Source organism: Bombina bombina, chromosome 10 (genome assembly GCF_027579735.1).
Source record: "Bombina bombina isolate aBomBom1 chromosome 10, aBomBom1.pri, whole genome shotgun sequence".
Taxonomy (NCBI): domain Eukaryota; kingdom Metazoa; phylum Chordata; class Amphibia; order Anura; family Bombinatoridae; genus Bombina; species Bombina bombina.
Window position 1 is genome coordinate 38,815,924 of NC_069508.1, and position 27,770 is coordinate 38,843,693.

Below are 27,770 nucleotides of genomic sequence, written 5' to 3' on the forward strand. Positions count from 1 at the left end.
AAACGCGTTGCTGTTTTTAATAAATTATATTTTTTATATGCACTTGCTTTTATCCTGGGATTGCCTTTTATCCTGTTTATGAGATTTTTGTGAGCTGTTTGCTGGAGTGCAGTTTGCTGGGCGGCTGAGAAGTTCCAGCCTGCATATATAACACCTATCTGGTGCTACACGTATGTAAGTGTACTCTATCACTTATAAGGTTTGTTGGCCTTGCTGTGCTAAGCAAAGAGATTCTGTGTTCTCTTGCTGCAGGGATCATCTACACCCCCTGAGTACTACATTTTAACCCTGCTAGTGGACCGGCATTGCCTGTATACAGTCATCTGGACTACTGCGAAGCTCCAGCCTGCTTTATAAGCGCCTCTTTGGTGCTTTCCCACATGTGAGTAGTGATTTTGTTTCCATCTTATCTAGTATCCTGACTGTACTAGGCCATTCGCCGCCTTTGTGTTTTTTCCTTCCTATTCTACAGATTACCCTAGTGCCAAGAGACTGACCACATCTGGAAAAAGAGCAGCCTGGACTAGTCAGGATTTTTGGAGGACTTATTTGTTACTTTATTGAACATTGTCATTGTTTTTATTTTTTGTTTGAGAGCGCCACCCGGTCTCTATTTTTGGTAATTGTTTTGTACCATTTATAGCCATATTTATACGTATTACTGTTTTAACGTCAAATAATATTTTAAACACTGAAATAAATTAGATGATAACTTTAACTTTTTTACTTTAAAATATCCTTTTAAAATGTTATTACCTTTTGGTATTGTCTGTGAATCAGGAACATTGCGTGAAGGGTCTTGGGGTGACCTTGAACCAGGTACACTGCTTGTAAGCTGTTGGGGAAAGCTTAAACCAGGTTCATTGATTGAATGTTGTTGCAGTAATTGTGAACCAGGTACATTGCTTGTAGGATTTTGGGACAATTGTGGATCAGGTACATCAATTGTAGACTCTTGTGGGGATTGTGAATCAGGTACTATTTCTGTAGGCAGTTGGGGATAGCTTAAATCAGGATCATTGCTTAAAGGCTGTTGGGGTAATCCTGAACCAGGTACATTGTTTATATGCTGTTGGGGTCTTCCTGAATTAGGTGCCTTGCCTGTAGGCTGCTCAAGAGATGTTGAACCAGGTACACTGTTTCTAGGTTGCTGGGGTGATATTGAATCAGGTACCTTGCCTATAGGCTGCTGAGGAAACAGTGAACCAGGCATATTGCTTGTAGGCTGCTGGGGTAATCTTGAATCAGGTACATCGGTTGTAGGCTGTTGGGGACTGCTTGAACCAGGTAAACTGCTTGTAGGCTGTCTGGTATAGCTTAAATCAGGTTCATTGTTTGTGGGCTGTTGAGCAGTACTTGAACCAGGTTCATCAAATGTAGGCTCTTGTGGGGATTGTGAATCAGGTTCTTTGCTTTTAGGTTTTTGGGGTGATTGGGAACCTGGTGTATTGCTTGTAGACTGTTGAGGTGTTCCTGAGTTAGGTACCTTGCCTGAAGGTTGTTGGGGAGATTTTGAACCAGGTACATTGTTTGTATGCTGCTTGGGTGATATTGAATCAGATACCTTGCCTACTTGCTGCTGAGGAGATTGTGAACCAGGTCTATTGATTGTAGGCTGTTGGGGTGATCTTGAGCCAGGTACCTTGGTTGAAGGCTGTTGGGCAGAGCTTGAATCAGGTTCCTCAAATGTAGGCTCTTGTGGGGATTGTGAATCAGGTACAACTGTTGTCGATTGGGGGGGATAGCTAAAATCAGGTTTACTGCTTGTAGCTTGTTGAGGTGATCCTGAACCAGCTACCTTGCCTATTGGCTGCTGAGGAGACCGTGAACCAGGTATATCTGTTGTGGGCTGTTGGGGTGATCTTGAGCCAGGTACCTTGGTTGAAGGCTGTTGGGCAGAGCTTGAATCAGGTTCGTCAAATGTAGGCTCTTGTGGGGATTGTGAATCAGGTAAAATTCTTGTAGGCTGTTGGGGATAGCTTGAATCGGGATCATTGCTTGAGGGCTGCTTGGGTGATTGTGAACTTAAAACAAAGCTTGTAGGCTGTTGAGGATAGCTCAGATCAGGTTCACTGCTTGTAGGTTGTTGGGGTGATTGTAAACTAGGTGTATTGCTTGTAGGCTCTTGGGATGTTTCTGAATTAGGTACCTTGCCTGTAGGTTGTTGGGGAGATTTTGAACCAGTTACATTGTTTGTAGGCTGCTTGGGTGATCTCGAATTAGGTAAGTTGCTTATTGGCTGCCGAAGAGATTGTGAACCAGGTATATTAATTGTAGGCTGTTTGGGTGATCTTGAATCAGGTTCATCAATTGTAGGCTCTTGCGGGGATTGTGAATCAGGTACAATTCTTGTCGGTTGTCGGGGATAGCTTAAATCAGGTTCACTGTTTGTTGGTTGTTGGGATGATTCTGAACCAGGTACCTTGCCTATTGGCTGCAGAGGAGACCGTGAACCTGGTACATTGTTTGTAGGCTGCTTGGGTGATCTTGAATCAGATACCTTGCCTACTGGCTGCTGAGAAGCTTGTGAACCAGGTCTATTGATTGTGGGCTGTTGGGGTGATCTTGAGCTAGGTACCTTGATTGCAGGCTGTTGAGCAGAGCTTGAATCAGGTTCATTAATTGTAGGATCTTGTGGGGATTGTGAATCAGGTAAAATCCTTGAAGGCTGCTGGGGATAGCTTAAATCAGGTTCATTACTTGAAGGCTGCTGGGGTGATCGTGAATCTGGTACATAGCTTGTAGGCTGCTGAGGATATCTCAAATCAGGTTCACTGCTTGTAGGTTGTTGCAGTGATCGGGAACCTGGTACATACCTTGTAGGCTGTCGAGGATAGCTCAAATCAGGTTCACTGCTTGTAGATTGTTGGGGTGATTGTGAACCAGGTGTAGTGCTTGTAGGCTTTTGGGGTGTTCCTGAATTAGATACCTTGCCTGTAGGTTGTTGGGGAGATTTTGAACCAGGTACATTGTTTATTGGCTGCTTAGGTGATCTTGAATCAGGTACCTTGCCTATTGGCTGCTGAGGAGATTGAGAACCAGGACTATTTATTATAGGCTGTTGGGGTGGTCTTGAACCAGGTACCTTGGTCGAAGGCAGTTGGGGAGAGCTTGAATCAGGTTCATCATCTGTTTGCTCATCTGGGGATTGTGAATCAGGTACAAATCTTGTAGGTTGTCTGGGATAGCTTAAATCACGTTCCTTGTTTGAAGGCTGCTGGGGTGATTGTGAACCTGGTACATACCTAGTAGGCTTACGAGGATAGCTCAAATCAGGTTCACTGCCTGTAGGTTGTTGGGGTGATTTTGAACCAGGTGTAGTCCTGTTAGGCTTTTGGGGTGTTCCTGAATTAGATACCTTGCCTGTAGGTTGTTGGGGAGAGTTTGAACCTGGTACATTGTTTGTAGGCTGCTTGGGTGATTTTGAATCAGGTACCTTGCCTATTGGCTGCTTAGGAGATTGTGAACCAGGTGTATTTATTGTAGGCTGTTGGGGTGGTCTTGAACCAGGTACATTAGTTGAAGGCAGTTGGGGAGAGCTTGAATCAGGTTTATCGTTTGTAGGCTCTTTTGGGGATTGTGAATTAGGTACAATTCTTGTAGGTTGTCTGGGATAGCTTAAATCACGTTCCTTGTTTGAAGGCTGCTGGGGTGATTGTGAACCTGGTACATACCTTGTAGGCTGTCGAGGATAGCTCAAATTAGGTTCACTGCCTGTAGGTTGTTGGGGTGATTTTGAACTAGGTGTAGTCCTTGTAGGCTTTTGGGGTGTTCCTGAATTATATACCTTGCCTGTAGGTTGTTGGGGAGAGTTTGAACCAGGTACATTGTTTGTAGGCTGCTTAGGTGATTTTGAATCAGGTACCCTGCCTATTGGCTGCTGAGGAGATTGTGAACCAGGTGTATTTATTGTAGGCTGTTGGGGTGGTCTTGAACCAGGTACCTTTGTCGAAGGCAGTTGGGGAGAGCTTGTATCAGGTTCATCTTTTGTAGGCTCTTTTGAGGATAGTGAATCAGGTACAAGTCTTGTAGGCTGTCGAGGATAGTTTAAATCACGTTCTTTGTTTGAAGGCTGCTGGGGTGATCGCGAACCTGGTTCATACCTTGTAGGCTGTCGAGCATAGCTCAAATCAGGTTCACTGCTTGTAGGTTGTTGGGGCGATCGGGAGCCTGGTACATACCTTGTAGGCTGTCGAGGATAGCTCAAATCTGGTTCACTACCTGTAGGCTGTTGGGGTGGTCTTAAACCTGGTACCTTAGTCAAAGGCAGTTGGGGAGAGCTTGAATCAGGTTCATCGTTTGTAGGCTCTTTTGAGGATTGTGACTCAGGTACAAGTCTTGTAGGCTGTCGGGGATAGTTTAAATAACGTTCCTTGTTTGAAGGCTGCCGAGCATAGCTCAAATCAGGTTCACTGCTTGTAGGTTGTTTGGGTGATCGGGAGCCTGGTACATACCTTGTAGGCTGTCGAGGATAGCTCAAATCAGGTTCACTGCTTGTAGGTTGTTGGGGTGATTGAGAACCAGGTGTAGTCCTTGTAGGCTTTTGAGGTGTTCCTGAAATAGGTGCCTTGCCTGTAGGTTGTTGGGGAGATTTTGAACCAGGTACATTTACTGTAGGCTTTTGGGGTGATCTTGAACCAGGTACCTTGGTTGAAGGCAGTTGGGCAGAGCTTGAATCATCAGGTTCATCGTCTCTAGGCTCTTCTGGGGATTGTGAATAAGGTACAATTCTTGTAGGCTGCCGGTGATAGCTTAAATCAGGATTATTGTTTGAAGGCTGCTGGGGTGTTTGGGAACCTGGTACATAGCTAGTAGGTTGTCGGGGATAGCTTAAATCATGTTCCCTGCTTGTAGGTTGTTGAGGTGATCGTGAACCAGGTATATTGCTTGTAGGCTGTTGGGGTGTTCCTGACTTAGGAACCTTGCCTGTTGGTTGTTGGGGAGATTTTGAACCAGGTACATTGTTTGTAGGTTTTTGGGGTAATCGTGAACCAGGTACCTTGCTTACTGACTGCTGAGAAGATTCTGAACCAGGTATATTGTTTTTCTGCTGTTGGGGTGATCTTGAGCCAGGTACCTTAGTTGAAGGTTGTTGGGCAGAGCTTAAATCAGGTTCATCAAATGTAGGCTCTTGTGGGGATTGGGAATCAGGTACAAATGTTGTTGTTTTTTTTCGGGGATAGCTTGTAGGCTGTCGAGGATTTCTCAAATCAGGTTCACTTTCTGTAGGTTGTTGAGGTGATTGTGAACCAGGTGTAGTCCTTGTAGGGTTTTGGGGTGTTCCTGAATTAGATACCTTGCCTGTAGGTTGTTGGGGATATTTTGAACCAGGTACATTGTTTGTAGGCTGCTTTGGTGATTTTGAATCGGGGACCTTGCCTATTGGCTGCTGAGGAGATCGTGAACCAGGTATATTTATTGTAGGCTGTTGTGGTGATCTTGAGCCAGGTACCTTGGTGTAAGGCTGTTGGGCAGAGCTTGAATCAGGTTCATCAAATGTAGGCTCTTGTGGGGATTGGGAATCAGGTACAAATGTTGTTGGTTTTCGGGGATAGCTTGTAGGCTGTCGAGGATTTCTCAAATCAGGTTCACTGTCTGTAGGTTGTTGAGGTGATTGTGAACCAGGTGTAGTCCTTGTAGGGTTTTGGGGTGTTCCTGAATTAGATACCTTGCCTGTAGGTTGTTGGGGATATTTTGAACCAGGTACATTGTTTGTAGGCTGCTTTGGTGATTTTGAATCAGGTACCTTGCCTATTGGCTGCTGAGGAGATCGTGAACCAGGTATATTTATTGTAGGCTGTTGGGGTGATCTTGAGCCAGGTACCTTGGTGTAAGGCTGTTGGGCAGACCTTGAATCAGGTTCATCAAATGTAGGTTCTTGAGATTGTGAATCAGGTACAATTCGTGTAGGCTGACGGGGATAGCTTGTAGGCTGTCGAGGATTTCTCAAATCAGGTTCACTGTCTTTAGGTTGTTGAGGTGATTGTGAACCAGGTGTAGTCCTTGTAGGGTTTTGGGGTGTTCCTGAATTAGATACCTTGCCTGTAGGTTGTTGGGGATATTTTGAACCAGGTACATTGTTTGTAGGCTGCTTTGGTGATTTTGAATCGGGGACCTTGCCTATTGGCTGCTGAGGAGATCGTGAACCAGATATATTTATTGTAGGCTGTTGTGGTGATCTTGAGCCAGGTACCTTGGTGTAAGGCTGTTGGGCAGAGCTTGAATCAGGTTCATCAAATGTAGGCTCTTGTGGGGATTGGGAATCAGGTACAAATGTTGTTGGTTTTCGGGGATAGCTTGTAGGCTGTCGAGGATTTCTCAAATCAGGTTCACTGTCTGTAGGTTGTTGACGTGATTGTGAACCAGGTGTAGTCCTTGTAGGGTTTTGGGGTGTTCCTGAATTAGATACCTTGCCTGTAGGTTGTTGGGGATATTTTGAACCAGGTACATTGTTTATAGGCTGCTTTGGTGATTTTGAATCGGGGACCTTGCCTATTGGCTGCTGAGGAGATTGTGAACCAGGTATATTTATTGTAGGCTGTTGTGGTGATCTTGAGCCAGGTACCTTGGTGTAAGGCTGTTGGGCAGAGCTTGAATCAGGTTCATCAAATGTAGGCTCTTGTGGGGATTGGGAATCAGGTACAAATGTTGTTGGTTTTCGGGGATAGCTTGTAGGCTGTCGAGGATTTCTCAAATCAGGTTCACTGTCTGTAGGTTGTTGAGGTGATTGTGAACCAGGTGTAGTCCTTGTAGGGTTTTGGGGTGTTCCTGAATTAGATACCTTGCCTGTAGGTTGTTGGGGATATTTTGAACCAGGTACATTGTTTGTAGGCTGCTTTGGTGATTTTGAATCAGGTACCTTGCCTATTGGCTGCTGAGGAGATCGTGAACCAGGTATATTTATTGTAGGCTGTTGGGGTGATCTTGAGCCAGGTACCTTGGTGTAAGGCTGTTGGGCAGAGCTTGAATCAGGTTCATCAAATGTAGGCTCTTGAGATTGTGAATCAGGTACAATTCGTGTAGGCTGACGGGGATAGCTTAAATCAGGTTCATTGTTTGAAGGCTTCTGGGGTGATTGTGAACCAGGTATATTGGTTACATGTTTTTGGGGAGTTTTTGAACCTGGAATATTGTTTAAAGGCTGCTGGGGGGATCTTGAATCAGGGACATTGATTGTAGGTTGTCCAGGATAGCTTAAATCAGGTTCACTGCTTAAAGGTTGTTGGGGTGATTGTTGGGGTGATTGTGAACCAGGTATATTGCTTACATGGTTTTGGGAAGTTTTTGAACCTGGAATATTGTTTGAAGGCTGATGGGGGGATCTTGCATCAGGGACATTGATTGTAGGTTGTCCTGGATAGCTTAAATCAGGTTCATTGCTTAAAGGTTGGTGGGGTGATTGTGAACCAGGTATATTAGTTGCAGGTTGTTGTGGTGATCTATAATCGGGTATATTGCTTGGAAGTTGTTGGGGATACTTTAATTGAGGCTCATTGCTTGAAGGCTGTTGGGGTGATTTTGAACCAGGAACATTCCTTGTAGGCTGTTTGGGAGAGCTTAAATCAGACTCATTGCTTGTTGGCTGTTGAGGTGATTTTGAATTAGGTAGGTTGCTTACAGGCTGTTGGGGAGAGCCTGAATCATGTACATTGCTTGTAGGTTGTTGGAGAGCATTTGAATCCAGTCTATCGCTTGTAACATACTGGGGACTTGCAGTTGGGGATACAACAGTTGGAGAAAGGAATGCAAATGACCCAGTCCAGGCCCCATAACCATCTGATTTTATTCCATTTTTGTCAGCTGTTTCATAGCTACTTTGTCCTGGTATCTTACGCACAACAACTGATCCTCCACCATCAGGCAACATTCCAGCCTGAATTGCAGCTCGACAAACAGAAGAGTGCTAAAGACAGAAAAATAAAATTATTAAAAGATGTTTTTTGGTATTAGCTTATAACAAGGTGTTGATGGGATATGATTCTTACATCTGTATAGATCTTAAATCCCCACACATTTCCTTTTTCATTTCGGCATCCTGGAGGGCATATAACTCTAAAAAAAAAAAGGAACAGAAATAGTTTCAGCAACTTTGCTAATTAAAAATTTGCATATGGAATTTTCCTAATTAAAAAAATATCCTAAAACATTTGAACTTACATTGTAATCGGTGTAGTTAATGCCTCTGCAGATGAGGAGCAATCTACTTTTGCTGAAATAGTAAACAGGAGAGGTTAATAAATGTGTTTGACAATTTTTTATATGTGTATTTGTATATTCCCTTTTGGATTAATAAATCAAATTACTCTGCTGTTCTTTTGAATATATGCAACACAGTTTGTAATATATAATTCTCACTGATAAACTATTTCCACTGATGAACCATTTCAGGTCAGTTTTTTTCAGGAATAAACCATAGAAAACACATTAAAAGTAATTTGTTTAAATATTAAACAGACATGACTTTGGCAGATATAAGTCTAAGATTCTCCATCACTTAAAAAAGTGTTTATAATATAACCGTGGGGATTTGAAATTCTACTACATTCTATTCTATTTGAAACATCTGAGACAAACCATTTATAAAAAGTTTTTTTAAAATAGTTTGGGGCACAGTAAGACTCCTTATACATGACAATGCAATAGCAGTATTACACTCCACAAAATACTTTTCCTGCAGCTTTTTGCAAAACATTTCAAATACTGCACCAGGGACCTGTTAAAAACCTAAGTTGGATATTTTGGTCCTTCACCATGGCTGTTCATGCATAGGGGCCGATTTAACATGCTGCAAATGCAGCAGTTTCCAACCGAGAATTTAGGCTTGCCGGAAACATAAGTTAAGTTAACTTATCTGCTACCTCTGAGTCGGCGGACAGCAACCATCCTAATCGGATACGATCGGGATGATTGATACCCCTGCTAGCGGCTTATTGCCCGCGAATCTGCAGGGGGCGGCATTGCACAAGCATTTCACTAGAAATGCTTGTGCAATGTTAAATGCCGGGCATTTAGCGATGTCGGCAGACATGATCCGCTACAGCAGATAATGTCCGCCCGCATCTTCATAAATCGGCTCCTTAAGGTGTAACTATAGGGGTCTCAGCTAAGATGGGTCCAGCCTTCTAGGGACACTGCACTACCTCTCCAATCAATGTCATTATTTTGTTTAGTTCGTTAACTGACACTTGTATTTAAAGGGATATGAACCCCAAATATGTATTTTGTGATTCAGACACAGCATACAGTTTTAAATATTTTTTTAATTTGCTTCTATTAGCGAATTTGCTTTATTCAAATGTTATTCTTTGTTGAAGATATTTCTAGGTAGGTGTCTGGAGAACTACATGGCAGGAAATAGTGCTACCATCTAGTGCTCTTGCAAATGGATGACACTCTTGCAACACTGCTGTCATATACTGATCCAGACATGTGCACACTCCTGAGCTTAAGTCCCTGCTTTTTTACATGTGGGTAAATATAGCCACCAATCAACAAGTGCTACCCAGGTGCTGATCCAGAAATGGGTCAGCTCCTAACCTTACATTCCTGCTTTTTCAAATAAAGATTGCAAAAGAACAAAGAAAAAATTATAATAGGAGTAAATTAAAAAGTTGCTTAAAATTGCTGCTCTATCTGAATCATGAAAGAAAAAAAATTGGGTTTAGTGTCCCTTTAAGTGTGCAGCAGTAACGCAATATAGGAAAGAAAGACAACATATAAAATAAAAGTTGTGTCTTTTTATATAGCATGTAAGATACTATGGGGCCAAATGATCAAGCTCAGGCTCGCCGGAAACAGCAGTTAAAGACCGCTGCTGCCTCTGAGGCTGCGGTCTGCAATCCGCACGATCCTATACGATCGGGCTGATTGACACCCCCTGCTAGTGGCTAGATTGGCCGCGTCTGCAGGGGGCAGCATTGCACAAGCAGTTCTGGTGAACTGCTTGTGCAATGTTAAATGCCGACAGCATATGCACAAAACAATGCTAAATTTAAGACAATAGATAATAAACAGTCACAGTCATGTGATCAGGGGGCTGGAAGAAGGTTCCTAGATACAAGGTAATCACAGAGGTAAAAAGTATATTAATATAACTGTGTTGGTTATGCAAAACTGGGGAATGGGTAATAAAGGGATTATCTATCTTTTAAAACAATAACAATTCTATGGTTGACTGTCCCTTTAAATGTGAATTGTGGTGAATTAGCCAGGGAATTGGTCAAGTTTTTTCAATAATAACTGTTTGTATTATTGAAACATCTTTATTGTGTGTTCTTTTGAGACAAAAGCAGTTAATCAGCTCAGACAGTTGTATGAAGTGTTTTTCTAAAATAAAAAAAACAAACAAACCTCCGTATTCGGGTTTAATTGCTGTGTTGTTACTTTGAGATAAATAACTTGCTTTTGTGTTTAAGTTTGGGCACTTGCGTGGGGTTGCCATATTGATGCTTTAAAGGAGGAGATATTTGAAAAATACATATGTCAGGGGCGGTTTTAAGAAATGGTTTGAAATAATGTTACGTTATAAGAGCCCTGACATATGAGTTTTTCATATGTGTCCTCCTTTAAAAGCAGCAATATGGCAACCCTTGGGCTCAAAATGGTTCGCCATCTCTGCTCTATCTGAATCATTAAAGAAAATGCTGGGGTTCATGTTCCTTTAATAGACTTTATTTGAAATAAAAAGTTACAAATATATTTGAAATCACATGTTTAAATTATGAAATTTGAGCACAGGTAAAATATGATCAGAATATTTAATAATGATTTAAAATGGACGTTTAAGCAATGTTAATTATAATATTTAGGAAAATGCTATTAATGGTATTAATTTAATTAATTGATATTACCGGTTTAATTAAAAAAAAAAGTCATAAAAACATTAGGCAATTATTATCAATGTTAATTGGTTAGCTCCAATACTTTGCTTTCACTTTGATAGCATATTTGTTTATTCTGTTGAAATAATCTTGAAAATCTTGCAATGCTCCTTATTTCTTTATTTTTTGTGGGTTACATTTTTTTTGTGAGAAGAAAAAGATTTCTGTCCTTTGTGCTCTTTATCATTAGAGGGTAAGTTGTTGTTAAAGGGATAGTAAAGTCCAAATTAAACTTTCATGTATCAGATAGGGCATGTAATTTTAGACAACTTTCTAATTTACTTTAATCATCACATTTGCTTTGTTCTCTTGTTATTCTTAGTTGAAATCTAAAACTAGGTAGGCTCATATGCTAATTTCTAATCCCTTGAATGCCACCTCTGCATTTGACAGTTTTTCACAGATAGAGGGCGTTAGTTCATGTGTTTCATATAGATAACACTGTGCTCACGCACGTAAAGTTATTTAAGAGTCAGCACTAATTGCCTGAAATTCAAGTCTGTTAAAAGATCTGAGATAAGGAGGCAGTCAGCAGAAGCTTAGATACAAGGTAATCACAGAGGTAACAAGTATAGTTCTATAACAGTGTTGGTTATGCAAAACTGGGGAATGGTAAATAAAAGGATTATCTATCTTTTTAAACAATAACATTTTTGGGGTTTACTATCCCTTTAGGCGAAGACTGTGATTGGTGATATCAGTTATGTGTTTCAGTATCAAAATTGTGCATATGTTGTTTTCTTTTAAGTTTTAGAATGGAGAAGCTAAGCAGAGAGAATGGAGGAAAGAATTTTTATGATATAAAATATAATTGTTTTTACATTAAATGGATATGAAACCCATTTTTTTTTCTTTCATTATTCAGATAGAGAAGACATTTGAAACAACTTTCTAATTTACTCCTATTATCAATTTTTCTGTTATTGAAAAGTCTTTACTAGAGACTTTACTTATTCATACTGCAGATTCTCTAATGGATTTGAAAAGCTTACAAAAATAACAAGCAAAACAAAATCACCTGAGCTGCCACATGTTTTGTTTGCACAATAATTATTATGAATTGGATGGGGATTGCCCACAGCTAAGCTGTCAGGACCAGGAGGCTAAGGGTGAAGTATGAGGGTGGAATGGGGTGGAATCTGTGCAGTCAACATGGCGGATCAATGCGGTGAGTAAGTAGGTAGAGTAAGTACAGCCCTAAGCAGAGCTGGATATGACTGGACAGGCCAAAGCAGAAATTAGCACTTCGGGGAGCGGTTTAATGAATGACCCTGTTTTACATAAATTGGTTATGGACGGAGGTTAGAGGACACAGTTCCCAAACCATGACTATCCCACAAACTAAATAGATCTGTGGATCATGAACATTCAAAAAGGGGTCAGGCAGAAATGGTAAAGGCCCTTCATCTGGAATATATGATTGCCCCTTATGCCCAACTATATATATATATGTATGGACATATTTATAGGTATATTCCCACCCCCTGGGAAACATTCTGTAGATACCCAAGCATGGGCTTCCATGTTAGCATGTAGCATCACTTGTTTAAACCAAAGATTAACGCCAGCAAAAAAGTTGCAATATATTTTATGATGGTTGAACTTTATGTTTCCATTCTAATAACCTCATCTACTATGTACTTTTACTGGAAACATGGAACACTACCAGTTTTATGATTTTACACTGCATCACTAAATTATAATTATGTTGATGTGTTAGAAAGCATTTCAAAAAACGTATGTCAATCTTTCTATATCAAAAAGTCATTAAACACTCTGGGATTGTAAAATAAAATTCTTCTTTATGCATAATAAAAACGGCAATATACATTTATAATTTATTTGGCACTTTCTTTTTGTAATTTAACTCAACAACGTGGGTTCTCCAATTTGTAAAAGAATCGGAAGTTTATACTCCAACCTGCACAAGCAAGTCACTGTGATCACAGCAGTAGCTTGTTGTTCCTAATGTGGAGCTTTTAAAAAGGTTACTACAAAAAATTTCTATGTCTTCTCCACTACCAAATCCAAAGCCAATACTTGATATTAGGAAGTGGTGGGAGGAACTGGCCACTGGAAAACAATAGAAGAAAACTTTTCTCCCATGTTTAAAATGTGACTTTATTGCAATACTACAGAAATGTAGTATTTTTGTTGCCTTTAAATAACATCAGCATATGTAAAACACAAATGAAATAACCTTCAATATTTTACAATGAATTAAATAAATACATTTAAAATTAATTTAAATAGAAATTCATTTTAGAACACTCAATCCACACGTCAGATCCAATGAAAAATACCTGACGGTAGATGTGAGGGTGGCTCCTGGGGAGATGCAGTTGGAACATCCGGAACATCTTCAGAAGATTCTGGTTTCTTGTTAGGTCGTAATGAATGGAGTACAAATGAAGCATTCCAACATCCAAACTTAGTTGTTTTCACGCCATTTCTCTCAGATTCTTCATAGGTTTCTTGACCTGGCTTCTTCTCCATTATCATAGGACCTCCTTTATTTGTGATTAATCCTGAGTGGATTCCAGCTCTGCAAATTGATGAGTCCTATTGAAAAATAATATTTATAAAGTAGAGTAAAAACTTGACACTTTGGAGAAAAATCACACAAATTCTTAAAGATTTCTTAAAGACTGTATATTGTATTATAGGAGTCTTTCCTTCACATGGAGAATCCTGCATAGTGAGATAAACATCTTTCAAGGTATAATTTGTGTTTCTAAAATTCTATAAGGGACCTTTCCATACTGATAAAGACCATCACCATCATCTCACCTGAGAGGAGAGCTTTAGATCATCAGACCTAAAGTGAGAACATGTGTCTTTAAATATATGTCAACATGATTTTTCTGGTTAACTCATAAGTCACCTAGAGATAAACCCAAATGTAGCTAAATAAACTAAGATTTTTTCTTACATCTGTGAAGATGTTAGTTCCCCAAACATTTCCATCCTTATTCAGACATCCTGCTGGGCATTTGACTCTAAAAATTAAAATTAAACAATTAACGTTAAACGTTAAACAAAATGCTCTTAATATTCAAATGCTTATGATAAAACATATTTATGTTATCTTATCTTCATTTGAAGCATGTGTCAACGTTAAAATATGTGTATTAGAGCTTTTGCTATCTTTTCTTAAAAGTATGCGTCACAAAGAAGATACTTTTAAAAAAATAACTTACATTGCAACTTCATCGGGTATCTGATTGGCTGCCATTTCACATAGAGCTTGAACTAGAAAAACACATGAAAGTATTTGCTGAACATGTTAATATACAGAGCAATTAATTAATTGAATATGATTATTTTGACATGAATGATGAACTGGTTAACAATATAAACACATGTAATTGGTTTAATTCTATCATTTGGGCAATGGCGATTAAACTAAATGTAAATTATAATACATATTTATGATTTATGCAGTGAAAACACTCGATTTTTAAATGTCCGATAGGAAGAAACCATTTTCAAGTTTAGTTAATGTTTTTAAAATTGTAAAAATTATTTTGAGAATGGAAGAAGAGTGCTTATTTAGCACTTTAACTCCATTCAAATCTAGCAATATTCTAAGTGAACACATATATAAGTGGAGGTGATATTTCGCTAATTTTTCAAGTTATTCCATTCCATAAGATGAGCCAATCTATAAATTAGTAAACCTACTCAAACTACACAAACAATAAAAACAGGAAAATCTAGTTAATTATGACAAAAATCTATATGAAAGTCTTCTCATAGGTAAGCCTTCCTTCAGTACAACAGTAAAACATGGCAGACCAAGTTTTATCCTGGAAATATCTTGGCAATGTGTAATTTTGGCTGCAAGAGGTTCAATGCAAAAGGCAAAAAGTAATGGTGACAGCGGACAGTCTTGTTTTTAATCATAATTGTATCTGACTGATATCCTGCATTTTAAAAAAAGCTCTTGGGGGGGGGGGGGGGGGGGGGAATGGATTGCCAAAATAGCTTTGAAAAATTATACACATGGCCCGTAGGATACCAAACAATAAATTCCAATTTAACCTATCAAATGCCTTTTCTGCATCCAAGGCTAGGAGCAAAGAGGGCATTTTCGCAACTGAGGCATAATTTATCAGGTCAATAGTTATCCTGATATTTTCTGGAGCTTCTCTCCCTGTAAAAAAGCCAACTTCATCTGGTTGTACAATGACATGTGATATGACATAAGACAATTTAATTTGTCATCTAGGATCTTTCTAAATAATTTGATGTCAGGATTAATGAGTTAAATAGGTCTACAATTTTTACAATGTTGTTTGTTTTTCCCTGGTTTGGGAATAAATATAATTATTGCTGATAAGAGCTCTTGTGGACCTCATTCCATTCCACAATATGATTGAAGATCCTAGATAATTGAGGAGCTAAAATATCACTAAAGGTTTTATAGATGATTTCTGTGTAGCCGTCTGGGCCAGGAGCTTTAGGTTTTTAATACCATATAGGACACTTTGAGTTGTAATAGGAGTGTTTAACATTTAAAGGATAATCAGATCAAAGTTTAGGTAGCTGACAACCCTCAAGGAACTGTGCCAGTTCCACTTTGAGCTTAGAGTCATCAAGTATTATTGAGTTGATAACGTTTCTGGTAAAATCTGGTAAAAGTGTTTGCTGTTTCCAGAGGGTGATTGGTTTTCTGACCATTAAGTTTTTGAATTTGGGGAATAGTAGAAGTTCTAGTTATCGCTTTAAGTTTATTGTCTAACATTTTATCTGGCTTATTAGCAAATTTAAAATAGTGAGCATCAATTATTTAAGTTATAGTTATTTTGTTTTTTAAGGTAAGGTTAGTTTTTTTGTCAGGTAAGATTAGTTATTTTATTTTTAAAAGTATTGTTAGTTTTTTTTTCAGGTAAGGTTATTTTTTTATGGGGTAACATAGGGAGTGTTAGGTTAGGGGGAGTTAGCTGGTCAGGGGGTTTAGATGTTAGTGGGTATTTTGCAAAGGGGGTATGATGGTTTAGGGGTTAATAGAGTAGTGTTTTTTTTTGCGATGTAGGGGTGTGTAGGGGTTAATAGAGTAAAGAGAACTTTGCGGTGGGCTATGCTGTGGGTTAGGGGTTAATAGTGTAGTGGGGACTATGTGGTGGGCTATTTGATGGTTTAGGGGTTATTAGAGTAGGGGGCTTATGGCGATTCTGGTTAGTGCACAAGTATTAGTGTTTTATTTCACTTTTCTCTCTTCATTTAAGTCTATTGGAGAGTACGTTAATGTGGCCACAATATTGTAACTTCTGCTCTTTTGCATAAGTGGGGTTAGCGTGCAAGCGAAAAAGATTTACTTTGAACTTTATAATACATACTCAATCTGACACACGCAAAGAGCAGAAGTCTAGCGGAGTTACCGCTCCACTCGTAATTTAGCCAAATATAAATTAATGCAATTCAATTAACAATGCAATTTTATAAATCAATCAATACACACCACATATTCAATGAAAATACCTGATGGCAGATGTGATGGTTGCTGCTGAGCTTCTGAAGAAGATTCTGGTTTCTTGGTTGGAGGTAACTCTATTGAACTGAGTATAAATGAACCAGTCCATTGTCCATACTTAGTGGTTTTCACTCCATTTCTTTCAGATTCATCATAGTTGTCTTGACCTGGCTTCTTCTCCAGTATCATAGCTCCTCCTTCATCTGTGATTAATCCTAAATGGATTCCAGCACGACAAATTGATGAGTCCTATGGGAAAATAAAATGTATAAAGTGAGTACCTGTCTCCTTAAGTGCCCATGTGCTGTTTATGGTTAAATTATAAACCCAAAGTGGCTGAACAAATGTAGCTTTTCCCTTACATCTGTGTAGATGTTAGTTCCAGTAACTTTTCCTTTCTTATTCAGACATCCTGCTGGGCATATGACTCTAAAGAAGAAAATTGCACAGTTATATTTGTGAATGATCCTCACAAATATGAAAACTTTAAAAGATTTTCTATAAAAATGATATCTTGAAATAAGTTTAAAAATGACCACAGCTAAACTTTTTTTGCAGTCAATATGATATTGCATTTATGGGATTTTAAAAAACATTATTTTAGTTAGTTTAACTTATTTTCCTGTTATATTTTTTTTCACTTTTAAATGTAGATATTACAGTTTTTCCTATTAATACTTAGAAGTATCTGCCACAAAGAAGAGTCTTTTAAAAATAACTTACATTGCAATTGGATCAGGTATCTGCCTGGCTGACGTGTCACATGGAGACTGAACTAGAAGAACACATGAAAGAATACATTTTTATGATTTTGGCAATGAAAAAAATGGAGATTACAAGTGGAGCGGGTTTTAAGGCTCCCACTCGAGCTCAAGTTGAAAGAAAACTGTTTTTGCTCTTGTGCTAACCCGATGCATGTAAAAAGCCAAAAATATCACACCTGCAATAACGTACCCCCCCTCCAAGTCAATGGAGCAAAAAAGTGGGATTTTATTTTACTTGTGCACAAACCCAATTGCATATTCTCAAGTGCGCTAACCCGACATGAAAAAACTAAATGTATGCTTACCTAATAAATGTATTTTTTTCTGGATATGGTGAGTCCACGGCTTGAGTAATTACTGTTGGGAATGTCACTCCTGGCCAGCAGGAGGAGGCAAAGAGCACCACAATTAAACTGTTAAGTATCACTCCCTTACCCACAACCCCCAGTCATTCGACTGAAGGGAAATGGAGAAAAAGGAGTTACACAAGGAGTAGAGGTGCCTGATGTTATAGTCAAAATAACAACTGTCTTAAAATAAAGGGTGGGGCCGTGAACTCACCATATCTGGAAATAAATTTATCAGGTAAGCATAAATTTAGTTTTTCTTTTCTAAGATATGGTGAGTCCACGGCTTGAGTAATTACTGTTGGGAACCAATACCCAAGCTAGAGGACACAAATAAATAGGGAGGGGCAAGACAGGCAGTCCTAAACAGAAGGCACAGCCGCTTGAAGAACCTTTCTCCCAAAAAAAGCCTCAGCCGAGGCAAAAGTATCAAATTTGTAAATTTTGGAAAAAGTAAGTAGAGAAGACCTAGTTGCAGCCTTGCAAATTTGTTCCACAGAAGCTTCATTTTTGAAAGCCCAAGAAGAGGAAAGAGGAACCAGCTCTTGTGGAATGAGCCATAATTCTCTCAGGAGGCTGCTGTCCTGCAGTCTCATAAGCCAAACGAATTATACTTTGTAACCAAAAATAAAGAGTAGTAGCAGTAGCTTTCTGAGCAGTAGAAACAGACAAAGAGAGCAGAGGACTGGCGAAATCCTTAGTCGCCTGTAAGTAGAATTTATGAGCACGTACAACATCCAAATTGTGTAACAAACATTCTTTGGAAGAAGAAGAATTAGGACACAGAGAGGGAACAACAATTTCCTGATTGATATTTGTATTAGAAACGACCTAACACCTAGATTTAGAGTTTTGCGTTAGAAGGGGTACGTTAGCTACGCATGTTTCTCCCCCCCCCCGCACCTTTTAAACAACGCTGGTATTTAGCGTTCTCTGAAGGGCTGCGTTAGGCTCCAAAAACGGAGCGTAGAGCATAATTTACCGCCACTGCAACTCTAAATACCAGCGTTGCTTACGGACGCAGCCAGCTTCAAAAACGCGCTCGTGCACGATATCCCCATAGGAAACAATGGGGCAGTTTGAGCTGAAAAAAAAAACCTAACACCTGCAAAAAAGCAGCGTTCAGCTCCTAACGCAGCCCCATTGTTTCCTATGGGGAAACACTTCCTAAGTCTGCACCTAACACCCTAACATGAACCCCGAGTTTAAACACCCCTAACCTTACACGTATTAACCCCTAATCTGCCGCCCCCGCTATCGCTGACCCCTGCATATTATTATTAACCCCTAATCTGCCGCTCCGTACACCGCCGCAACCTACATTATAGCTATATACCCCTAATCTGCTGCCCCTAACATCGCCGAACCCTATATTATATTTATTAACCCCTAATCTGCCCCTCCAACATCGGCGCTACCTAACTACACTTATTAACCCCTAATCTGCCGACTGGACCTCACCGCCACTATAATAAATGTATTAACCCCTAAAGCTAAGTCTAACCCTAACACCCCCCTAAGTTAAATTTAATTTAAATCTAACGAAATAAAATAAATCTTATTAAATAAATTAATCCTATTTAAAGCTAAATACTTACCTGTAAAATAAACCCTAATATAGCTACAATATAACAAATAATTATATTGTAGCTATTTTAGGATTTATATTTATTTTACAGGCAACTTTGTATTTATTTTAACTAGGTACAATAGCTATTAAATAGTTAATAACTATTTAATAGCTACCTAGTTAAAATAAGTACAAAATTACCTGTAAAATAAATCCTAACCTAAGTTACAATTAAACACTACACTATCAATAAATTAATTAACTAAACTATCTACAATTATCTACAATTAAATCAACTAAACTAAATTACAAAAAAACCCAAACACTAAATTACAAAAAATAAAAAAAGATTACAAGAATTTTAAACTAATTACACCTACTCTAAGCCCCTTAAAAAAATAACAAAGCCCCCCAAAATAAAAAAATGCCCTACCCTATTCTAAAATAAAAAATTAACAGCTCTTTTACCTTACCAGCCCTTAAAAGGGCCTTTTGCGGGGCATCCCCCAAAGAAAACAGCTCTTTTGCATTTAAAAAAACCATACAATACACCCCCCAACATTACAACCCACCATACACATACCCCTAATCTAACCCAAACACCCCTTAAAAAACCTAACACTAAGCCCCTGAAGATCTCCCTACCTTATCTTCACCACGCCGGGTATCACCGATCCATCCAGAAGAGGGTCCGAAATCTTCATCTTATTCGGCAAGAAGAGGTCCAGAAGAGGGTCCAAAGTCTTCATCCTATCTGGCAAGAAGAGGACATCCGGACCGGTAGACATGTTCATCCAGGCGGTGTCTTCTATCTTCTTCCATCCGGCGCGGAGCGGGACCATCTTGAAGCAGCCGACGCGGATCCATCCTCTTCTTCCGGCGACTCCCGAGGAATGAAGGTTCCTTTAAGTGACGTGATTCAAGTTCAATCCGATTGGCTGATCCAATCAGCCAATCAGATTGAGGTTGCATTCTATTGGCTGTTCCGATCGTTCTAAGGAAACCTTAAGTTCCTCCCTGGTGATTGATGTAAGCCACAGAGGTTATGTTGTCTGACTGGAACCTGATAAACTGATGACAACTGAGGCCAAGCCAATACAGCATTGTAAATTGCCCTCAACTCCAAGATGTTGATGGGAAGAGCAGACTCCTCCGGATTTCAAAGGCCCTGAGCTTTTAATGAGTTCCAGACAGCTTGCGTCCGTGGTCACGATCACCCAGGAAGGTCTCCGAAAGCATGTGTCCTGACACAGATGTTCCTGAGAAATCCACCATGGTAGAGAATCCCTTGACGACTGATCTAACTCTATTCTCTTAGATAGATCCGCATTGTTGCCATTCCATTGTCTGAGCATGCACAACTGGAGAGCTCTCAAATGGAATCGAGCAAAAGGAATGATGACCATGGAAGCCACCATCAGACCAATTACCTCCATACATTGAGCCACTGAAGGATGAGCAGTAGCCTGAAAAGAGAGGCAAGAGGAAATGATTTTGTTTTTCCTGACCTCTTTCAGAAAAATCTTCATCAATAGAGAATCTATTATGGTCTCTAAGAACACTATTCTTGTAGCAGGGGAAAGGGAGTTTTTTTCCAGATTCACATTCCATCCGTGGGAATGAAGAAAAGACAACAATATCTCTGTGTGAGATTTAGCTTGTTGAAAAGATAGCGCCTGAATCAATATGTCATCCAGGTAGGGTGCCACAGCAATTCCACGAGAACGGATAACTGCCATAAAAAGCCCCCAGAAAATTCTGGGAGCTGTGGCTAGGCCAAATGGAAGGGTCACGAACTGGAAATGTTTGTCCAGAAAGGCAAATCTCAGGAATCTGTGATGGTCCCTGTGAATAGGAACATGAAGATAAGCATCCTTTAGGTCTATGGTTGTCATGAACTGACCCTCTAGTACTAAAGGAAGAATGGTGAGTATAGTCTCCATATTGAAGGATGGAACTTTGAGAAACTTGTTTAGACACTTCAAGTCTAAAATGGGACGGAAAGTTCCCTCTTTTTTGGGAACCACAAATAGGTTGGAGTAGAACCCGAGACCCTGTTCCTGCACTGAAACTGGAACTATCACTCCCATGGAGGAAAGATGTTGTATACATTTCAAGAATGCCTCTCTGTTTATCTGGTCTCCAGATAATCTTGAGAGAATGAATCTGCCTCTGGGAGGAAAAGTCTTGAATTCCAATTTGTAACCCTGGGATACTATGTCCACAATTCAGGGATCTGGGAGATCTCGTATCCAGGCTTGAGAGAACTGAGAAAGTCTGCCCCCCACCTGATCCGATCCTGGATCAGGGGCAAACCCTTCATGCTGATTTAGAATCAGCTGCGGGTTTCTTTGATTAATATATATCTCTAAAGCAACAGGATAATATATAGATATAAATCCTCTAGGAGGCGCTCACGGCAATGTAGACACAATGTAAAATGGAAAATACAAATAATATCTGTACAATAATGTTAAAATATTGTTCTTAATTTCCCACTCTCCCATATAATGTATACTGGGATAGGAAGCGTACAAAGTCAATTAGTTATATACTTATAGTTCCAATTCAAAGCTTTAACGATATCCAGAAAGTGGTGAACTTGATGTAGAAGGTGAATAGGCAGCTCTCTTACTTCATCAGGGATGGAAGATCTACGATAAAATATTAAACAGAAAGAGGCGCCACATGTGCAAATCAATAGTACAATGTGTGTGACAAACAGAGGGAATACACACAGGGTACTCACATTCGGAAAAGGCATTCAGTTATGCCCATAGGAGCGGGCTGGATTTCTACAACAGTCCAGCTAGCTGAGCACCATTCAAACGATTCCCCACAGTTCAGGACCACAGGAACTCAGGAACAGAGGCCAAATAGCCACATGGAAGAGATACACCCTATAGGTAGCGTAAGCTCAGAGAATAATACTAAGCACTGAGAGTTAAAAACATCAAAAATTAATTAATTTAAAAACACAGTTTAAAAACAGCTCATGCTTGATATAGTATAATCTCTAGCCAGTGGCGTATTTATGTTTTGTGCTGCCCTAGGCACTCAAAATTCTGCTGCCCCCCCCCCAAAGGTTTTAGCCCTTTTTTCCACTTTTTGGGGGGTCATTGTGTATAATGTTTTTTTTTAGTTTTTTTTTTAACAAGAATTAAAAAGAAAATGGGCTAGCAAAACACTTGCATACAGGTGGGTTGAATTTCATGCATCTCATACCATTTTCTTCCTGAGAGAAGGGAGAGAAAAGAAGGGGAGTGGAAAAATGTAGGAAAAGCAAAGCAGGAAGGGAGGAAGAGAGAGAGAGAGAGAGAAGAGAGAAGTGGTGAGGGAAAGAAAGGAGTGAAAGAAGGGAGCAAGTGAGGGAGTTTAGAGAAAGAAGGGAGGGAGGGAAAGAAGGGAGTGAGTCAAGGGAGGGAGTGAGTTGAGGGAGGAAGGGAGGGAGAAAGTGAAAGAAGGGAGAGAGGAATGGAGGGAAAGAAGAATACACTTTGAAACAATCACTGCCCTTTACATGCAACAACATACAGTAATTACCATTATTCAAGTAAAGAAACTTTTTAAGTGTCTGTTTCCTATTTACTCCATGGGTTCATGAATGCAGCTAGTAGCTAACATACATTAGCACTGAGAGTTTATAATTATACATCACAAGCTGATCTAAGCAGTGCACAGACGCATCCAGTCTGTTAGCTGCTAAGACCTGCAATAAGCACTGCGCTGGCAGACCCACCACAGATAATAAGGGGAGGCAGCATATCAGCCCAAGGTCTTCACTTCCAGCCTCACCTTGGAAGCATATCCACGGTCAAGTTTCTCACCAAGAACGCTTCCACTGCAAAAATGCATGTGACTCTAAATGAAGCAACGGTTTAAAGGAGCACTGCCTGTGAAGAGTGACCTTAATCAGCCCATGTGCCTCTGTAAAAGCCTGCACTTTATAGCTCACTGTACTGTGTGCTGGCTTTTAGAGAAAGGATAGGACAGATGTGCTGCCCCTCCCGAATCTGCTGCCCTAGGCACCGGCCTTGTTGGCCTAGGCCATAATACATCACTGTCTCTAGAATAGATGTGGAGAAACCATGCAACGCATTTCTCGGTGATAACCATTTCATCAGGTTTCTTCTATGCTAGAGATTATACTATATCAAGCATGAGCTGATTTTAAACTGTGTTTTTAAATAAATTCACTTTTGATGTTTTTAACTCTCAGGGTTTCTTTGATTGTTTCCCCTTCTTCCAAGACTGATTGGGTTTCTAAGAAGACTTGGATTGTTCCTGCCTGGAAGAAAAAGTTACGAAAGGAACAAAAATTACTCTGACGTCCTTTAGGCCTATTCTTCTTATCTTGAGGTAGAAAAGACCCTTTTCTTTTTTTTTTTCTTTTTAATTTTTATTGAAGTTCAATTCACGGCATACAAGCAATGTTTTTCAGTTCATTCAATACAAGAAAAAAGAAATCAATGTTACATAACCACATCAACATTATAGAGTATTGATTAGGGATAATATTGAACATCAAATATGCCTGTTAAACTATAAGCCTTCTGTATAACAAAATAGGCCACTTTTGGACCTCACAAAATAAGAAACAAAAAAAGAGCTATAGAAGACTACCATGGACTATAGGGGGCCACTTTTGGGTCCCAAATGAGGAACTTCATTTTTCCTGTTTTATGAGGTATATAAAAATAAAACTGAAAATGAGATATAAATATATATATATATATATATATATATATATATGGGCTTGAAATTTAGGCTTTTTGAAATTACATGCTAGTAGTATATACCATAATAGAAATTGAAATTGCCTGCGCTGACCAACCTGGAAAAATAAATAGTCTCAGGACATTTTGTGAACTAGAGTTAAAGAATAAGTATCACAGACATTACTCAACACTAATTTGTAGCGGTTACCTTAGAGCCTGCAAGGGGAGTATACCTCATTATCATTATAGTAATGAAACGAATTAGCCCCAACAGAGAAATTATAATGTAATCTCAGGGATTTATAGGCACTGTCTGAATGCGCAACTTCAAATCTGTTAGAAAGCGAGGTAAAAATAGACCGTTACTTAAGGGTTAGTTATAGAGCTATGCACATGATGTCCTACCTCGGCCGCAGACAGCACACCACTGCGCAGTGAGTTAACAACAGTGTGAGAAGTATTTGGATAACGCCCACCTTGAAAATTGTTTGGCTATAGAAAGTGACTTACACTACGGTACCTGCATTTATTTATTGTGGCATAAAGCTGTGGTTTGTTAACTTTACAGGCGGGGTACAGCTTGCTAAGCAATAAGAGAATCTCTCGTTCTGCCATTCTAAGTGACTGCACTGAGCAAGTAAAGCCATGACCTAAGGTAGCGAGATATAGCCAGTTAAGCTTTTGTGGGGAAGTCTTTAAAACGGTGCGAGCAGAACTGTATGCCTACACTAACAATAATACAATCATAAAGAGAATAACACCTATATGAACTTGGAGGAAAAGCAATAACAGGGTCAAAAGACTGCTAAAACATTTAGATTGTATCACACAGTATTTATATAAAGAGTTATAAGAACGGAATTCTCAAACTGTAAATAGAAATAAAGTTTGCAGTATAAGTCTATTTACTCATGATAAGTTCTAAGTCTAGCCGACTCCGGTCCGAGTCACAGATCTAGCCAACTCCAGTGCGAGTCTCCTTTAGAGAGTCAGTATGTTCAGTCAGCTGCAGGGTCGTCAAGAGTATAAGCCATGAAGATGTGGTAACCCAAGGGCAGCGTCCCCACTCTTGGCCAGCCTCCCGCTTGAACAGCATCAGCAGGTCTATGCATCGAGGGATCCTTGTAAGCTGCCAAGTCTCTGAGGGGTATGTGTTATGTAGTCGTGTCTCCTCTTGTTCGTTGGGTGCTTTTTCAGTTGGGTCTGTGCTTGCAGCCTCCCCAGTAGGTAGGAAGGCTGACTGGGTCTCCGCTGTGGCATCTCTGCTGATCCGCACCCAAGCTGTTCTATTGACAGAGTCCCATTCGGTCCTCCTATTCGCGTTGTCTCCTGATGTAGGTTTCGTGTAAGGAGGTGCCTGTTTCTTATCATGGTGGATCAAGGTAGCTAGATAGCGCTGGGGCCCCAAAGCGCCATCAGTTAGATGCACCTCTAAAACAGGACTGCCGCTAGTTAGTTGCTGGGATGTCTGTAGACCCTCAGGGTGAAATGTTAAGTCCAGGGTTTTTTCCAGGGCAACATGATGAGCCGACAGTAAGTTGCACAGAGCTTCTAAAATATTAGTAGCACACTCCATGTCCGTATTGAGCTTCTATAAAAGAGCTTGAAGTCAGCATGATTTAGTTGAATGCTATGTAAAAAAGCACATTAAGTGCAGCGTAACGACAGGGCCAAAGGCGCCCCGCCGGGGGATATAGAGTAGGCCAAGATGGTACAATGGCTCCGGGCGCCGATGCCCGCAGCTATCCTTACAAAACTGAGTTCAGTAGGTGCAGAGATCAAATCACAAGGTAGTTCAAGTAAAAAATTAAACGGATCAATGAGCTGATATGTGAATTTCAGGATTTTTCAAGGAAAAGCTGTAGCAGCAAACAGCAGTGCGACTGAACATGGCCGCTGCCCGGAAGTTCCCCGAAAAGACCCTTTTCCACCCTTAATATCAGAGATAATTTCTGCCAAACTGGGTCCAAACAAGGTTTTGCCCTTGTAAGGAATCGCCAGAAGCTTGACTTTAGAGGAAACCTCTGCAGACCAGGATTTCAACCATAACGCCCTGCGGGCTAGGACAGCGAAACTAGAAGTTTTAGCTCCTAGTCTAACAACTTTTAAAATGGCATCTTCAATAACGGAATTGGCCAATTTAAGAGGTTTAATCCTATCTTTAATTTCATCCAAGGAATTCTCTATTAGAAGAGAATCAGACAAGGCGTTGAACCAATAAGATGCCACACTAGTCACGGTGGCAATACACACCGCAGGTTGCCTTTGGAGACCTTGATTAACATAAATCTTTTTCAAATAAGCCTCCAGCTTCTTGTCCATCAGATTCTTAAAAGAACAGCTATCCTCAATAGGAATAGTGGTTCTCTTAGCCAAAGTGGAAATGGCCCCTTCAACTTTGTGTACATTAATGGAGTCCTTGACAGGAAACATTTTCTTAAAAATGGGAGATGAGGAAAAAGACACCCCTGGTTTCTCCCATTCCTGTGAGATAATCTCCTTAGCATGATCCGGCACAGGAAAAACCTCCGAAGTGGAAGGTTCATCAAAGAAACTATTAAGTATACTAGATTTCTTAGGAGTGACAACGACAGGGGTATCATAGTCATCTAAAGTAGCTAAAATCTCCTTTAACAATACACGAAGGTGTTCAAACTTAAATCTTAAGGATACCACCTCAGTCTCAGAAGAAGGAATTATACTGTCCGAATCTGAGATTTCACCCTCAGAAAGTCCCGATGTATCTTCCTCATCAGACTCATGAGAAAGGGCAACTTGGGAAGCAGAACTGAGGACAGGCACCTTACTTTCTGAATTTCTAGATTTCCTCTTGTGTTTTCCCTGTAATCTGGTAATGGCAGCTAATACCACAGATACAGCTGAAGATACCTGGGCAGCAATTTTTGCTTTTAAATAAACTCCACCTGGGTATGTGACACCATTGAGGCTAGGGACGTAGCAGGAAAAAGCTGAGGTATTATTTTAACAGCATCCTCCTGAGAGACATTAGGCTCAAAAATGTTACCTTTATTTTGCAAGGTTTTCTTGACACATGAAGAACAAAATTGCATAGGAGCTGCAATTTGTGCATCTAAAGATAATAAGCATGAATTCCTGAGAGCAGGCTCTTGCTCCATATCAGACATGCTGTGAAGCAGTAAATAAACTTGTACAGATAAGTTTAAAAGATTTTATTATTCAATTAAAATAAGCCAAGGAAAAAACATTTAATAAACATTAAATAAACTTTTAAAATACCCCTCAGGCAACCCCACACCTCAATTACTGAGGTGCCTTACCGCTACCAATTAAGACCGGATCACCCAGAAATGGAGAAAAACAACTTTTTCCTCAAAAACGTTATGAAGTAAAGCCGGTCATGTGACCTGCCGAGCTCAATTTACTGCTGCGACACAGAGAGACACTAAAAATAGCTTCCTGGTACACTGAGTACCAGAAATAACCAGTTTTTCAAACCGGATAGGAAATTCAGCCTTACTTTCAGTTTAAACTTGTATTGTTTTATCAAGTAAATATATGTCAGAAAATAAAGACTAATAAAAACATGTTACCCTTTCTTTTTAAAAGAGTTTAAATGTTAGTCTCACACATGCTACAGTGCCCCAGTGTAACCCATACAACAGGATTATGTATCTCCCAATAAAAAAGCAGTGTCTTTTAATTTGTTAAGTGCATGGTCTCCCCAACTGGAAGAAAAACTACTTACCTGCTCCGCTGTCTGGCATGTAGACAGTTACAAGGTATGAGAAGACACCAAAAAATAAGAACAGGGTAGCCAACTCTGGCTTTTTAAACTAGGGCAGCAACTGTTAGGAAAACGAAGTAAGTACCTCTTTACAAGTTCCTAACTGCTTTAAAGCCTCCAGTACCCGACTGCAAGGAATGACGTGGAATACGGCTATACCCCAAAACTTGCTTGTAGATTAAATCAAAAATTTTCTTCAGACACCTAAAATTCACCTCCTCCATGCACCGAAGACAAAGAGAATGACTG

The 27,770-nt window shown here is 39.8% G+C and overlaps 1 protein-coding gene across 1 annotated transcript in view; it reads right to left on the bottom strand.

Moving 5' to 3' along the window:
* Nucleotides 1-27,770, bottom strand: part of LOC128640692 (mucin-12-like) — a 195,408-nt gene that overhangs the window by 106,422 nt on the left and 61,216 nt on the right. Inside the window, exons 47-55 of the mRNA XM_053693121.1 lie at nucleotides 17,080-17,131; nucleotides 16,719-16,785; nucleotides 16,365-16,605; nucleotides 14,081-14,132; nucleotides 13,813-13,879; nucleotides 13,184-13,442; nucleotides 8,158-8,209; nucleotides 7,986-8,052; nucleotides 757-7,903 (exon numbers count right to left, since the gene is read on the bottom strand). Coding sequence (XP_053549096.1) covers nucleotides 757-7,903; nucleotides 7,986-8,052; nucleotides 8,158-8,209; nucleotides 13,184-13,442; nucleotides 13,813-13,879; nucleotides 14,081-14,132; nucleotides 16,365-16,605; nucleotides 16,719-16,785; nucleotides 17,080-17,131 — 8,004 coding nt within the window. The remainder of the gene's footprint in view (nucleotides 1-756; nucleotides 7,904-7,985; nucleotides 8,053-8,157; nucleotides 8,210-13,183; nucleotides 13,443-13,812; nucleotides 13,880-14,080; nucleotides 14,133-16,364; nucleotides 16,606-16,718; nucleotides 16,786-17,079; nucleotides 17,132-27,770) is intronic.